This window comes from Pan troglodytes, chromosome 9 (assembly GCF_028858775.2).
Source record: "Pan troglodytes isolate AG18354 chromosome 9, NHGRI_mPanTro3-v2.0_pri, whole genome shotgun sequence".
NCBI lineage: Eukaryota > Metazoa > Chordata > Mammalia > Primates > Hominidae > Pan > Pan troglodytes.
The window spans coordinates 26,742,690-26,760,440 of NC_072407.2; the positions used below are offsets into that span (position 1 = coordinate 26,742,690).

Here is a 17,751-nt window from a genome sequence, read left to right on the forward strand (position 1 = left end):
GCAAAGTTCAACCATTGTGGAAGTCAGTGTGGCGATTCCTCAGGGATCTAGAACTACAAATACCATTTGACCCAGCCATCCCATTACTGGGTATATACCCAAAGGACTATAAATCATGCTGCTATAAAGACACATGCACACGTATGTTTATTGTGGCACTATTCACAATAGCAAAGACTTGGAACCAATCCAAATGTCCAACAACGATAGACTGGATTAAGAAAATGTGGCACATATACACCATGGAATACTATGCAGCCATAAAAAATGATGAGTTCATGTCCTTTGTAGGGACATGGATGAAATTGGAAATCATCATTCTCAGTAAACTATCACAAGGACAAAAAAACCAAACACCGCATGTTCTCACTCATACGTGGGAATTGAACAATGAGAACACACAGACACAGGAAGGGGAACATCACACTCTGAGGACTGTTGTGGGGTGGGGGGAGGGGGGAGGGATAGCATTAGGAGATATACCTAATGCTAAATGATGAGTTAATGGGTGCAGCACACCAGCATGGCACATATATACATATGTAACTAACATGCACATTGTGCACATGTACCCTAAAACTTAAAGTATAATAATAATTTTGAAAAGGAAAACAAACAAACAAACAAACAAAAACAACTTTTTTTCCCCTAAAATTGTTTAGTAATCTGTGAGCCACTAAAATAAATTCCTTTCTTGGAATCCATCTATTAAAAAATCTTTGAACTTTTGAAAATACTTATCTCATACATAATTTACAGATGAGTACCCAAAGATAGTTTTGACTAAAATATTAAAGCCAGAGACTCTGAATTCACAATTTGCTGCCAATAATGATAAATTATGATGTCATGGAACATGCAGAATATTTGTTGGAAATGAAAAATTCAAGATATATATATATATATGTGTGTAGATATGTGTGTGTGTGTGTGCACGCATGTGTGTCTGTGTGTATATATATATATGTTTCTTACTCCCAAGGAAGTTCCTCAACTGTGGAAGAGACAGAAAAACTGATGCACATTCTCAAAAATATAACTATCATCAATTTGATTATCTATAATTTATAATAATTTCTATTAATTTTTTGGAGAATCTGAGGGTTGTCACACCTGCTATCTCAAGCTCCTTCCTCTTCCTGAGAAGTCTTTCATATTCCATTTTGTATGTCACTTTTTCTGTCGTATCACTCAGCTGTGACTTAAGGGTTTCCAAGATGGAAGTGTCAGGAGAAAAAGAAATCACTGTTTTTCTTTCTGCAGAAGTATCATTAATTTTTTTTCCTTTAGTCCATCCTTGACAGCAATGTCATAATTATTTTTCCCAAAGTCTTTGTTAGTTCTTAGTTTAAAATGTTAAAATCTACAATTCAAGTAGGAAAAGTGGCAGATAAGAGACAGGACTAACAAGCAGCTCCCACTTAGATGGACAGAACAGTGTCTGGGGACTCACATTGTGAACTTTTGCTCCAAGAACATCACAGGAACAAATCAGGAAAACAGAAATAATTCACAGACCCTTTGAAACAAGCAGCTTGCTTCTGCAAATGCCATTAGACAGCTGAAAAAACTATGAGTTCCCAAAGTGTGAGGGGGGAAAAGTCACCCTCTAAACACATATCCCCACTGTGAACTGAAAAATCCTGATCATGGGAGAAGGATTTAACTTTACTTAGAGCCAAAACAGATTTAGGAAACCAAATGAAAGATAAAAGTAGAAGCAGCAGCCAGAAGAGCCCCATAGGCACTTCCAGTCTTCAGCTGAAGTCCAGGGAAGCCATTTCTGGCCTTATCTCACAGAGGTCCTTGGGGAAAGGAAAGCAGCCGGTGGAATTTAGGAGGTGCACAGGGTGAAGTAAGCTCCTAGCTGAACTTTGTAATAATTTTGACTGAGCACAAACTTTCCTGAGCAGAATCGGGGGAGACGAGGAAAACAGGTAGTGCAGATACAAGTGCAGAAGCCACAGATGGTGTGGGTAGGCAGGCCGAGGCCTGAGAGCCCTGCTTGCTTTCTCAATTGGGACGCTTATAGCCTGGGGCAAGATCTCAGCCATGCTCACAAGCTGCCTGGATATAAACTCAGTGCAGTTCTGGAGGCATGGTGGGAGTGAGATTGGCCTTGCTGGCTATGTGGCATCTGGGTGAGCCCTGTCACTGCCAGCTTTCCCCCACTTCCCTGGTGACCTGTACAATGCAGCAGAGGCAGCCATAATCTCCCTGGGAACATAACTTCATTGGCCTGAAAGCCACCCCAAAAACACCCACAGTGGCTGCAGCAAGCCCTGCCCAAGGAGATTCTCAGCTCAAACCCACCTAACCCTCCCCCTACCTGATGGTTTTTCTCTGCCCACCTTGGTAACCAAAGACAAAAGACATAATCTCTTGGGAGCTCTGTGACCCTGCCCATCACCTGAGAAACCTAAGCACTCATCTGGCCAATGTAGGGCAAAATTATATCCCTCTTCTACTGCTATCCTCCTTTCACTCTCTTTAAAGCACCACCTCCTGGCTGGAGGCCAACCAACTCAAGTCGTTACAGCAACTCATAACAGAACAACCCTGCTTCGAAGAAGGAAAAAACAACAGCTAATTCTACCACCTGACACACCCTGGCTAACCAGAGGTCCTGAATCTGTCCACATGACAACTTCACTGCTAGCATAACCAACATTCAAGAAAACCAGTGCACTAAACGAAACTACAACCAAGGACTCCCACAGAGTCCACTTTACTCCCCTGCCATCTCCGCCAGAGCAGGTTCCAGCATCCACAGCTGGGAGACCTGAAGATAGATTGCATCACAGGACACTTTGCAGACATTCCTCAGCACCAGCCTAGAGTCCAGTTGCCCCACTGGGTGGCTAGATCCAGAAGGGTAATAACAGTCACAGGAGTCTGGCTCTTAGGAAGCCCTATTCCTAGAAGAAAGGGGAGAGCACCACATCAAGGGATTACCCTGTGGGACAAAAGAATCTGAACAGCAGCCCTTGAGTTCCAGATATTTCCAATGAAACATTCTACCTAAATGAGAAGAAACTAGGAAAGTAATTCTGGTAATATGACAAAACAACATTCTATGACACCCACAAAAGATCATACTAGCTGTCCAGCAATGGTCTAAACCAAGGAATTTCTGAAATGCCAGAAAAAGAATTCAGAAAGTTGATTATTAAGCTTCTCAAGGTGGCACCAGAGAAGGATGAAAACCAACTTAAATAAATTAAAGGCTAGGGGCAGTGGCTCATGCCTGTAATTCCAGCACTTTGGGAGGCCAAGGCAGGTGGATCACTTGAAGTCAGGAGTTCAAGACCAGACTGGCCAACATGATGAAAACCCATATCTACTAAAAATACAGAAAAGTAGCCAGGCGTGGTGGCTCAAACCTGTGGTCCCAGCTACTTGGGAGGCTGAGGCATAAGAATTGCTTGAACCCCAGAGACAGAGCCGAGATTGTGCCACTGCATGCCAGCCTGGGCAGCAGGGTGAGACTGTGTCAAAAAAAAAAAGAAAAGAAAAGAAAGGAAAAAAGAATTACAAAAACATATAGGATACAGATGAAAAAGTCTCTAGGGAAATAGATATCATAAAGAAAGGACAATCACAACTTCTGGAAATGAATGTCACACTTAGAGAAATGCAAAATACACTGGAAAGTTTCAACAATAGAATCAAACAAGTAGAAGAAAAAATTCAGAGCTCAAAGAAGGCTTTTGAATTAACCCTATATGATGAAGACAAATAAAAATAATTTTAAAAATGAGCAAAGAATCCAAGAAATTTGGGATTATGTTAAATGACCAAACATAAGAATAATTGGTGTTCCCAAGGATGAAGAGAAATCTAAAAGTTTGGAAAATTTATTTGAGGGAAATCAATGAAAACTTCCCTGGTCTTGCTAGAGATCTAGATATCCAAATACAAGAAGCTCTAAAGAATACCTGGTAAATTAATCATGAACACATCATCACCTAGGAACTTACATAGTCATCAAGTTATCTAAAGTCAAGATGAAGGAAAGAATCTTAAGAGATGAGAGGCAAAAGCATCAGGTAGCCTGTAAAATAAAATCTATCAGATTAACAGGAGATTTCTCAGCAGAAACCCTGTAAACCAGAAGGGATTGGGGTCCTATCTATAGCCTCCTTAAAATAATTATCAGCAAAGAATCTTGTACACAGCAAACTAAGCTTCATACATGAGAGATAAAGTCTTTTTCAGACAAATAAATGCTAAGAGAATTATTCACCACTACCAAGCCAGCATATAAGAAATGCTAAAAGGAGTCCTAAATCTTGAAACAAAACCTTGAAATACACAAAAATAGAACGTCCTTGAAGCATAAATCTCTCAGGACCAATAACACAATGAGAAAACAATGAGAAACAATAACACAATGAGAAAAAAAAAACAGGGTATTCAGGTAACAACTAGCATGATGAATAGAACACTACTATGTCACATCTGAATACTAACATTGAATGTAAATGGCTCCACTTAAAAGGTACAGAATCTCAGAATGGATCAAAATCCAAAAACCAAGTGTCTGCCATCTTCAAGAGACTCATCTAACAAATAAGTACTCACCTAAACTTAAGGTAAAAGAGTAGAAAAAGATATTCCATGCAAATGGAAACCAAAAGTGAGCAGGGGTAGCTATTCTTATATCAGACAAAACAGACTTTAAAGGAAAAACAGTGAAAAAAGATAAAGAGGGACATTATATAATGTTAGAAGGATTAGTCCAACAGGAAAATATCAGAATTCTAAATACATATGCACCTAACATGGGAGCTCCCAAATTTATAAAACAATTACCGCTACACGTAGGAAATGAGATAGGTGACAGCATAGTAATAGTGAGGAAACCCAATACTCCACTGACAGCACTAGATAGATCATCAAGACAGAAAGTCAACAAAGAAACAGTGGACTTAAACTATACCCTAGAACAAATGGACTTCACAGATATTTACAGAATATTCTGTCCAACAACTGCAGAATAAAGATTCTTTTCTTCAACACCTGGAACATTCTCTAAGATAGGCTACAAAACAAGTCTCAATAAATTTAAGAAAATTGAAATTATATCAAGTACTCTCTCAGCCCACAGTGGAATAAAATTGGAAATTAACTCCAAATAGAACCCTTAAAGCTATACAAATACATGGAAATTAAATAATCTGCTTCTGAATGATACTTGGGTCCACAATGAAATCAAGATGAAAATTAAATTCTTTGAACTGAACAATAGTAATGATGCAACCAATTAAAACCTCTAGGATTCAGCAAAAGCAGTGCTAAGAGGAAAGTTCATAGCATTAAATGCCTACATCAAAAAGTCTGAAAGAACACAAATAGACAATCTATGCTCACACCTCAAGGAACTAGAGAAACAAGAATAAACCAAACTCAAACCCAGGAGAACAAAAGAAATGACAAAGATCAGAGCAGAACTAAATGAAATTGAAACAATGACAAAAAATACAAAATATAAATGAAACAAAAAGCTTGTTCTTTGAAAAGATAAACAAAATTGATAGACTATTAATGAGATTAACCAAGAAAAGAAGAGAGACATTCCAAATAAGCTTAATTAGAAACAGGCCAGGTGCCACAGGTGTGGTGGCTTACACCTGTAATCCCAGCACTTTGGGAGGCCAAGGCAGGCGGATCACCAGGTGAGGAGTTCAAGACCACCATGAACAACATTTTGAAACCCTTTCTCTACTAAAAAATACAAAAATTAGCCGAGTGTGGTGGCACGTGCCTGTAGTCCCAGCTACTCAGAAGGCTGAGGCAGGAGAATCACTTGAACCCGGGAGGCAGAGGTTGCAGTGAGCTGAGATCACGCCATTGCACTCCAGCCTGGGTGACAGAGCAAGACTCTGTCTCAAAAAAAATAAAATAAAAATAAAAAATAAAAAAAAAGAAAAGAAACAAAACAAGAGATATTACAATTGATAACACAGAAATACAAAAGACCATTTAAGACTACTATGAACAAGTTTATGCACACAAACTAGAAAGCCTACAGGAGATGGATAAATTCCTGGAAATATACAACCCTTGTAGATTAAACCAGGAAGAAATAGAAACTCTGAAGAGACCAATAACAAGTAGCAAGATTGAAACAGTAATTTTTAAAAATGCCAACAAAAAAAGTTCAGGACCAGGAAGATTTATAGCTGAATTTTATCAGACATTCAAAGAATTGGTACCAATCCTGCTGAAACTATTCCAAAAGATAAAGAGCTAATCTTCCCTAGATCATTCTATTAATCAAGTGTTACCCTAATACCAAAACCAGGAAAGGACATAACAAAAAAAACTACAAACCAATATCCCTGATGAACATAGATGAAAAAATCCTTAACAAAGTACTAGCTAACTGAATTCGACAGCATATCCAAAAGATAATCCGCCATGATCAAGTGGGTTTCATACCAGGGATGCAGGGGTGGTTTAACAAATCAATAAATGTGACACACCACATAAACAGAAGTAAAAACCAAAAACATATGATCATCTCAGTAGATGCAGAAAAAGCATTTGGCAATAATCCAGCATCCCTTTATGATTAAACCAGTCAGCAAAATTGACATAGAAGGGACATAGCTTAAGTTAATAAAAGCCATCTATGACAAACATACTGATCAGGGAAAAATTTAAAACATTTCCCCTGAGAACTGGAACAAGACAAGGATGCCCACTTTTACCTCTTATATTCAACATAGTACTGGAAGTCCTAGCCAAAGCAATCAGACAAGAGAAAGAAAGAAAGGGTATTCAGGCCAGGCACAGTGGCTCACGACCATAATCCCACCACTTTGGAAGGCTGAGACAGGCAGATCACTTGAGGCCAGGAGTTTGAGACCTGCCTGGCCAACATGGTGAAACATTGTCTCAACTAAAAATTCAAAATTTAGTCAGGCACAATGACACACACCTATAATCCCACCTACAAGGGAGGCTGATGCATGAGACTAGCTTGAACCTGGGAGGAGGAGGTTGCAGTGAGCCAAGCTCACGCCACTGCACTCCAGCCTGGGTAACACACACAGTAAGTCTCTGTCTCAAAAAAAAAAAAGAAAAAAAGAAATAAAGGACATTCAAATTAGTAAAGAGGAAGTCAAACTGTTGCTGTTTACTGATGATATGATCATATACCTAGAAAACCCTAAAGACTCCTTAAAAAACTCCTAGATCTGATTAATGAATTCAGTAAAGTTTTAGCATACAAAATCAAGGTACACAAATCAGTAGCACTGCCATATACCAACAACGACCAAGCTGAGAATCAAATCAAGAACTCAACCCCTTTTACAGTAGCCACAAAAAATAATAAAATACTTAGCAATATACCTATCCAAAGAAGTGAAAGACTTCTACAAGGAAAACTGCAAAACACCACGGAAAGAAATCATAGACAACGCAAGCAAATGGAAACACATCCCATGCTCATGGATGGGTAGAATTAATATTGTGAAGATGACCATACTTCCAAAAGCAATCTACAAATTCAATGCAATTCCCATCAAAATACAATCATCATTCTTCACATAACTAGGAAAAAAAATCCTAAAATTCATATGGGACCAAAAAAGAGCCTACATAGCCAAAGCAAGACTAAGCAAAAAGAACAAATCTGATGGCATCACATTACCCGATTTCAAACTATTCTGTAAGGATATAGTTACCAAAACAGTATGGTATGATATAAAAATAGGCACATAGACCAATGGAACAAAATATATAACCCAGAAATAAAGCCAAATACTTACAGCCAGCTGATCTTCAACAAAGCATACAAAAACATAAATTGGAGAATGGACACACTATTTCATAAATAGTGTTGGGAAGACTGGCAAACCACATGTAGAAGAATGAAACTGGATCTCTGTCTCTCACCTTACATAAAAATCAACTCTAAGATGACCTGAAACTGTAAAAATTCTGGAAGATAACATCAGGAAAAGCTCTTCTAGACATTATCCTAGACAAAGAGTTGATGACCAAGAACCCAAGAGCAAATGCAACAAAACAAAGATAAATAGATGGGACTTAACTAAAAAGCTCCTTCACAGCAAAATAAGCAATCACCAGAGTAAACAGACAACCCACAGTATGAGAGAAATATTCACAAACTATGCATTTGACAAAGGACTAATATCCAGAATCTACAAGGAACTCAAACAAATCAGCAAGAAAAAAAAAAGAATATCCCATCAAAAAGTGGGCAAAGGACATGAATAGACAATTCTCAAAAGAAAATATACAAATGGCCAATAAACATCTGAAAAAATGCTCAACATCACTAATTATCAGGGAAATGCAAATCAAAACCACAATGTGATACCACCTTCTGCAAGAATGGCCATAATTTAAAAATCAAAAAATAATAGATGTTGGCATGGATATGGTAAAAAAAGGAACACTTTTTTTACTGCTGGTGGGAAATTAAACTAATACAACCACCATCGAAAACAGTATGGAGATTCCTTAAAGAACTAAAAGTACAAATACTATTTGATCCAGCAATCCCACTACTGAGTATATACCCAGAAGAAAATAAGTCATTATATGAAAGACACTTACACACGCATGTTTATAGCAGCACAATTTGCAATTGTGAAAATATGGAACCAGCCTAAATGTCCATCAACTAATAAGTAGATAAAGAAAATGTGTCATATATATATATATATATATATGACGTGTGTGTATGTGTATGTTTGTGTGTATATATGTATCATGGAATACTACTCAGTCATAAAATGGAATGAAATAATGGCATTCACAGCAACCTGAATAGAGTTCGAGACCATTATTCTAAGTGAAGTAACTCAGGAATGGACAACCAAACATTGCGTGTTCTCAGTTATAAGTGGGAGCTAAGCTATGAAGATGAAAAGGCATAAGAATAATATAATGGACTATGAGGACTTTGGGGGAAGGGTGGGAGGGGGTTGAGGGATAAAAGACTGCACAATGGGTACATTGTACACTGCTCAAGTGATGGGTGCACCAAAATCTCAGAAATTATACCTAAAGAACTTAGCCATGTAATGAAACACCACCTGTTTCCCCAAAACTATTGAAATAATAATAATAATAATAAATATTAAAATCTTTCTATTACTCCTCATTATGAACACTGAGATTTCTATTTAAATTTTTTAGATAGGCTCACCAATTGACTTAATTTTAAAGTGTAGAACTAGATTTTTGGAGGTTTTAAGAAATTAATCTCAGTGTGTTCATATGCAAACGATTAGTTGGGAGAACAGAAGCTTTTCGTAGTTGATGATGATTCCCATGTGGATGTATATATAAATTAGGCACACAGTATATAAAAATGGAAGGGATGCATTTGTTGTCAAACTTCCTATACTTTCTCCTTTGCGAAGCATTTGATACTTCTCAAACTATCAATGACATAGTAATCTTTTTGTAGACATTATTTTAAAGCTTTGTTAAGGTATAATTAACATGTAACAAAAATTACATATATTTATGGTGTATTTGTGATGTTTTCATATATGCATACATTATGAAATGATTAAATCAAGGTAATTAAAATATTCATCACTCCACTTATTTTTTTCTGACGAGAACATTTAAAATCTTCTCTCTTAGCAATTATTATGTGATACATTGTTATTAATAATAGTCACCAGGTTGTACAATAGATCTCCAGGACTTACTCATACTGGCTAACTGAAACTGTACCCTTGACTAACATGTCCCAAGCCCTCAACCCCTTTTTCCTACCCCTGGCAATCACCGTTCTAGTCCCTGACTTTATGAGTTCAACATTTTTAGATTTCACCTATTAGAGAAGCTTTCAGTTCACAGCAAAATTGAGTGGAAAGTACACCAGAGTGGTATATTTGTTAACAGTCATTGAACCTACATTAACACATTGTCACCCAAAGTCCATAGTTTTTAGGGTTCACTCTTAGTGTTAAACAGTCTGGGTTTTTACAGATGACGTGTATCCACCAATATAATTACATACAGAATAGTTTCACTGACCTAACAATTCTGTGTGCTCTACCTTTTCATCCGTCCCTCCCTGCTACCCCTGATCTTTTTACTGTCTTCATGGTTTGCCTTTTCCAGATTGTCATGTAGTTGGAATCATACAGTCTGTAGTATTGTTTTAGATTGGCTTCTTTCACTTAGTAATATGCATTTAAACTTCCACCTTGTGTTTTCATGACTTGATAGCTCTCTATTTTTAGCACCGAATAATCCATTGTCTGACTTTACCATCGTTTCTTTATTATTCATCTACTAAAGGATATCTTGGTTGTTTCCAACGAATAGAACTGCTATAAGCATCCATGGGCAGATTTTTAGTAGATATGTTTTCAACTTATTTACATAGTAACTTTTATTGTCCATCTTGTAAGCCTGAGGTTTGAGGACTAGGTTTGACCTTCATTTCAAACATTAGTTTATATTACGCCAGAGATGATTTCAGATAATTCAAAATGCTGTACTTATTTGCCAACTTTGTTAGTTAAGTGATTAATTTCATGATTTTAGAGGAAGAAAGGTGTACTAAAACTCTGCTCTGAGAAACTTGTTTTATATTTCCTTTTTGTGTATGTGAATATTCCTATGGCATTACAGCATGAATATTGCACTAAAATTTTGATCTAAGATCTGTTCTATATAAAGTGGAATTTATCTTGGAGAGGGAGAAAGGAGAAAGGGTCAATTTTGGATTCAAGCATAGTGTGTTCAACTGTCCTAAATCATAGCTCACTGCTTGAGGCACAGGGTCTTACTGCAGAGTCCCCAGGAGAGGGTTAAGGTACCACGAAGTTTTTTTTCCCTTTTTAAACATTTCTATAATTTTTATCTTAAAGACTATATTTTCATCATTTTTCAAGCCACTTGGTTGTTATAGTTAGATACCTTGATACTATGAATGTTCAAGGAAATAATTTTATTGAGAGAGATTATTTTTTCTATTAAATATACAGTGAAACTAAAAGTAGCATGGGGATACAGGCGGAAACATTAATTCCATCATGGAAAGAGTGACTTTATTGCCTGCCTATTTGAACCGTACACTCTATATACCCTTTGGAAAAGAAAAAATATTAGTTCTTGGCAAGCCTCATGTCTTCGTTTATGTATCTCTTCTGTTTTATATCTCAAATGTCTACTTGATGTAATCAAGGGGAGTAGTATGACTCAAACTTTTGTGAAGAATGAATTATTTATACTACCAGTATTAAATTTTCAGTTCGCACAATGCAAGGGAACTAAAGATACCATTCTCTCAGTCTTTTTTTCTCTTGACTTGAATAGGTGAAAGAGAATATTTGATTATTTATTTTAATGCTGCCTGGACAAACATTTGGGAAATAAATCAAATGTGAAATATATTACCTTCAAGGCATTGGTGGGCTATCATGGAACAGTTGAAAGTGTAGGAGCACAAGAGACCGAATGATTTGGTTTGAACTGTGCATAAGCTCAGTTTCTTCTCTGGAAAATGAGGCTTCTCTTACCTACCCAATTCATTTGGTGGTGTTTTTTTGAGAATTAAATAGGACAATCCATATGAAAGTGAACGTTGTGTACCTAGAGCACTGAAGGCACTTACAACATGAGTACCCTCCTCCCCAACCCCACCATAACTTTCAGAAAACAGTAAGTCAGTACCTCCTGTGTGTAAAGCACCACATTTGGCACTGTGGCAGTATAATGCTAAATAAGATCCGGTTCTCCAGATGCAGATTATTACAACACTATAAATAGAATTAGTTATGAATGCGCTTCATGACACCATAACTAGGACATACTGCAGCATATATGTACAATATTTGAAAATGACTTGCGTGTTTGTATGTCTTAGTAACTACACCCAGGGTAACTACTGGATTTGATGGGAGTTGAGAGACATGGAGACGATTTAGGAGGGAAGCTAGTCATGTAGTCAAACACCACACTTTATAAAACTCCAAATTATAGCTTCACTTCTCCCACTATGAATGTACTATCTAATATGATAGCCACTATCCACACGTGGCTATTTAAATATAAGTTGATAAATGAAATAAATGCTTAAAAGTTCAACTATTCAATAGCCACATGTGGCTAATGGCTAGCTACCATATTGGTTAGCACAGATACAGGACATTTTTATCAATGTAGAAAGTTATATTAGAAAACTATTCAGAAGCTAAGGTTCAAATTTAGGGTAAAGATAGGAAGAAGTAAATCATTTGGCAGTCTATTTCTGAATTCTTGTACCCATAACAGACATAATGCAATGTTGGCAAGAAAATATGAGAGAAGGAAATCATAGATATTCAGTATGTTTTTACTTGCATTGGTGACCTTTTTTGAATGCTTACTAATACACTTTAATTAATTTGCACCCCCATACACATAGTCAATGGGGTGTACATCTTGTTTTATGAACATAATATAGCAGAGGACACTGAAATACAGATTTTAAGTACATTTCCTAATCATAGCATGAAGGGAAATATAGCTGAATTTGAACTCAAGTAATTGGACTCCAGAGCCCTACCTAGAAACTAATCTGAAAGGCAGTGGGTTGAATTAGTAATAACAGCCTTTAGAAGAAAATTTAATTTTTTTCTGTTTATTGCCACCAATCTTGGTTGTTTCCTGATGGGAATTGGAAGGGCACTTTTGGAATGCATAACTGTTCTCTTATAGGGTCGATCAACCAATCTGTAAATATTTTAGAAGCTGTAAGTATGTATGTTGGATTAATCTTGCTGAGAGATAAAATCAGTAGTCTTGATATTATAAATTTTGCTATTTATCCTATTGACTGCTTGCACACAATCCCAATAGCTTATTGGTAGTAACTTCTCATTTTGCTAACACAAAATATTGAATCCTACACTATGGACACTGTTGTACAATATAGCATGACTCTTGCTAGTGAGTGAGTGAGCCTAAATTTCTATCCAATTTAGGTTCAGCTTGACTGTTTTCTATTCATTATTCATATTCAGTAACTTTCAGAAAAGGTTTGAAGGTATTAAATTTTTCAGTTATGCTTTCCTGAATTTTTTGAAAGCATTTTTTGCATAGTTATCCCATTAACTTAGTGAATTTTGAAGGCGCTGGGAACATGTCCCTTGGGGATGTAAAAATTCTAATACAGAGTATTTGGTCCTGTTCTCAAGCCAATTATGATCTAGTTTGAGGAGGCAGTCTAACAATTCATTAATTCATTCATCTATTAGTTTTTGAGGACATAATATTGTCTAAAAAAGCTTTCATGAGTAAACAAAGATAATATACAATTTAAATGCTGTAATTCTTTGATGAATTGAGCAGTTAATGGAAGACTAATATGGAAACATATCAGGTGAGCTATTGAAGGTTCTCTTTTAAATTCTTGATGAGCAGAGATCCTTATTTCTAGTTACATGTGATAGACTTGATAGGACTAATGAGTGTGACTTAAAAAATCCTCAAATAAAATATTTTATCTGGATGAAAATTGGAAGCTTCTATTCACGCTGTTTACTATTTCCCAGTCTTCAGCTGGCATGGAAACACTCAATTTAACAGAAGCAAATAGCCCATAAATTACCTAAATGCCAAGTAGTTAGATCAGTGTTACTGCTAAATTCTTCTACACTGGGGATTCCCAAGTTTTGGAGTATCAATAGCCAGCTTTCATTTTATTTGTCTTAAAATGACTTACCTGTCTTCCAATATGATTGCACTGAATTTTAAGTAAATTCTGAGATTCTGGCATATGATAGGTGCATGACTTTGTAAAGGGAAAATAAATGCTATTTTCATTTATACGCTCAGTGGTTGTCCTTGTAATTTCTTCAAGAGTGGGCTGAATGATATTTGAGGGCTTGTCACTTGTGCATATTCTTTCAAAATGTATCCCTTAGTGGATTAAGTGTCAAATCAATCTCTTGCTTCTTCAGTGCAAAATGGATATTTTGTTCCTTTTTGCCACGTAGATCATGTACCTCATGTCATTTAGCAAGGCTGTAGCTATGTGAATTATTTTATAGTTCCTAGATTATAGTTTTTACATGCAAACTCGCATATTGATTTGAAGTGGTAGTTTTTTCTGCCTGCCAGGGATATAGGTGGTAGATCTTAAAGTGGCTCATTGTTTGGATTTAATTTTGTTCTTTTCCTAAACATAGTTTTTACCTTATTCATGTCATAAAAAAGCTTTACCATCATCTCTTGGAGATTTTATTCAGCAGATTATTTTTATAATATGTTTTGGCTGACATAACTTGCCTACTACTTTGATTTTTTTTTTAATTTGGTAGTATTGATAAAATATAAAAGTCACTAAAAATCCTATTACTTGTTTTGGAATTATATAAAATAAGTAAATGTTCCTTGATACATCAATCAATTCCCTTCCTCAAGGGCAATTACTATCAATTTATGCATGTCCTTCTTGAATTATTTCTAAATTTACGTTCTATAATCATGTAAATATTTATATATGTATCACAACATATTTACATGCAATTTAACTTTATGGCCATCTATGTTGCATGTGTATACACACACTAATGTGTACGCATGTACATACATCATAAAATGACACATCATAGGAAAAATATCTGTTTGCAAGTTTGTTTCTGCTTAAGAGTATATTCTGAACATATTTCTGGTTCAATACATGTACATGTGTTGTATTTTTTATGAATGTATAGAGTTTCATTGTATTTATGTATTGTATGTCATTCTACCAGCTCTCTTGATGTATTTTTGTTTTTTGCTATTCAATCAGTGTTGCAACAAATATACTTGTACATATATTTTAATCATGAATGCTATTTTCTGTGTAGAATATATTCTTAGAAGTGAATTGCTAGATTTAAGGAATTTATATTTTAATTTTAATACATACTAATTAATGTTTATGATTACTTTACAAGGGAAACATTATACTACACTATTTCTGATTGTTTTTATAAGTCATCTAGGAAAGCATTCTTTTGAAAACCATTACTTGATATCTGGACAAAATCATTTAAGGAAATATTTCTGTATAGGGTAACCCTATATATGGTTTATATAGCTATAGTGCCTGAAGTATATATCTGTGTATTTATGCAGAAACTTTGATTATATCTATCCTAAATCAAATTCGAGTTGCAACAAAGAGATGGATCTTTGAGATTAGACAGACACCCATTTTGAGTGATGTGGTAACTGAATGTTTTAAGTTATTATGTATAACCACAAAATCCTTGGAACTCTAGTAAGAACTCTAGTAAGAGTTGCATGTTGGCAGGACTTTACCAATCCACCTAAGCCACTATTTTATTTTTTTAATAACCATCCTTGTAAATGAGTTCAACAATCAACAATATTTTGGTTGTATTTAAGGGTTCACTGTGAATATAAGAAAGATTTTATAAGTTTAAATCACAAACTGCTTCTCCCTTGATTTTTTTGCTTGTTGAGGCAAAGTCCTATGTAGCCCAGTTCACCCGAAGGCATGCTCATTCTTTCACATCACAAAGAATTACATTCTTTAGCTTCATGGAATGTCATGGAAATAATTTATTTCTATTAAAGAAAAAAGATAACACTTGGTATGGTTCCAAGGGAGATTTCCTGTTTAAATTTTACGAGATGGTTAACAGAAAAGTCTATCCAGGTTCACCCCCACCCTTATCTTAAGCACATTCTTATACCAGAATAGAAATGATGCAGAATGTAAACCATGCATTTCAAGGTCAGATAGCAGAGTTCAGACCAGAATTATGTTTGTATTATATGCTATCGCTATATCCTGTGGTTTAAAAGAAAATAGTCTGGAAAAAAGTCTGTAGAATGTTATATTTTTGATAGAATATCTCACTCTGTCACCTGAGTTGAAGTGCGGTGGCATGATCAAGGTTCACTGCAGCCTCAACTTCCTGGGCTCAGGCAATCCTCTTGCCTCAGCTCCCCAAGTAGCTGGGACCATAGATGCACACAATACCTGGCTAATTTTTATTTTTATTTGTAGAGATAGGATATCATTATGTTGCCCAGGTTAGTCACGAACTCCTGGACTCCAATCCTCCTGCCTCGGCCTCCCAGAGTGCTGGGATTACAGGCATGAGCCACCACACACAGCAAATGTTATCATTACATTATTTTTTAACATTTCACTTTCTTGGTATTGATGACTGAGACTTGTGATGTTAAATAATTCTGCTGCTCTCTTTTGACTTTATAATTCTTGTGTACTTTTATTTATTTATTTATTTTTATTATACTTTAACTTTTAGGGTACATGTGCACATTGTGCAGGTTAGTTACATATGTATACATGTGCCATGCTGGTGCACTGCACCCACTAACTCGTCGTCTAGCATTAGGTATATCTCCCGATGCTATCCCTCCCCCCTCCCCCCACCCCACAACAGTCCCCAGAGTGTGATATTCCCCTTCCTGTGTCCATGTGATCTCATTGTTCAATTCCCACCTATGAGTGAGAATATGCGGTGTTTGGTTTTTTGTTCTTGTGTAATTTTTACAGTATGTGTTTATACCTCTAAGAATGCAGGTGTATATATGTTATGTGTATATCATATTTATATATTTGTATTTCTCCCATTCCTCTTTCACCAATGAGAAATACATTTATAAGTACTTTGTGAAAAATACTGATAGAATGCTTAGATGAAAGGGAAGGCCATAAAAATTATAGAAGAAAAAGAGAAGCAGCAGCCTGAGCCAAGAAAAGTACTTAACTATCTTTACTCCTAGGTACTAAAAAGAAAAGGATATGTGCTTGCAGGAACAGATTTTCAGTCCCTTACTGCCAGGTTAATTGCATAGCGTTATATTTCCTTTCTAGGGTTCTTTGCAAACCTACTTATTGGCATGAGGTCATTCCAAAGCATTTTGTTGAAAACATGTTTTTAAAACATCATTGTGCTAACTTTGACAGATTTCTCCTAGAACGAATTTCTTTATTTTTCAGAATCTACCGTTGAAGAAGATCCCATGCAAAACCAGTGCACCCTCGGGCTCCTTTTTTGCCAGAGACAATACAGCAAATTTCTTATCCTGGTGCCGAGATTTAGGGGTGGATGAAACGTGTCTATTTGAATCGGAAGGTTTGGGTATGTATTAACTTCAGAATTTTAGTTGATAAGATACTCAAATTATCTTTTGTCTTTGTCAGTATAGCCGTCAAAAAGTTTTTTGTATGATGTCATTTTGCAGATTATTAGCTTAAAAAGTCTGAGTTTGTTGAAATCTTGCAGGTTTGCTGCTAACTTGATACTTTGAAAATAGAAAAATGAATATGCCCTCTTACTATTGGTTACCTCATGGATACAAGAATAGAAACAGAAGTAGCAGAATTCTTTCCAAGCTAAATATAAGGGCCATTAGTGGAAAATTGGTGCAAAATTGTGGATATTTGGAAAACAGAGGACCAAATTTTACCCCCAGGCTTTGATCTGGATTAAAGGGTAGCTGTGCATGTTCTAGCCATAGGAGCACTCTTGTCTTTTCACCTCTACAACAGTATGGAAACACTATTGCCCATAAGCTCTACCTTTATTGAACATACAGATTATTCATTCATTTATTTATTTTTTAGTGAGTTAAAAATCAGGCAAGATAACAAGAGATTAATATCATCAAAGATGTTGAATTAAAAGACAGATACCTTAGTGCCTACACCTACTGAGATAACTGCATAGATTTCTGTAGTTGTTTCTGATTGAATTTAGGCAAAGTCACTTC

The 17,751-nt window shown here is 35.9% G+C and overlaps 1 protein-coding gene across 22 annotated transcripts in view; it reads left to right on the forward strand.

The window, feature by feature from the left end:
- GAS2 (growth arrest specific 2) overlaps window positions 1–17,751 on the forward strand; it is a 731,425-nt gene that overhangs the window by 78,686 nt on the left and 634,988 nt on the right. For all 22 annotated transcript variants that reach the window (XR_008538012.2, XR_008538008.2, XR_008538009.2 and 19 more), the window contains exon 4: window positions 16,979–17,120. Coding sequence is in view for 12 of the 22 variants with exons in the window: in XM_009460085.5 (XP_009458360.1) it covers window positions 16,979–17,120 (142 nt within the window). In the remaining 10 variants the exon portion in view is untranslated. The remainder of the gene's footprint in view (window positions 1–16,978; window positions 17,121–17,751) is intronic.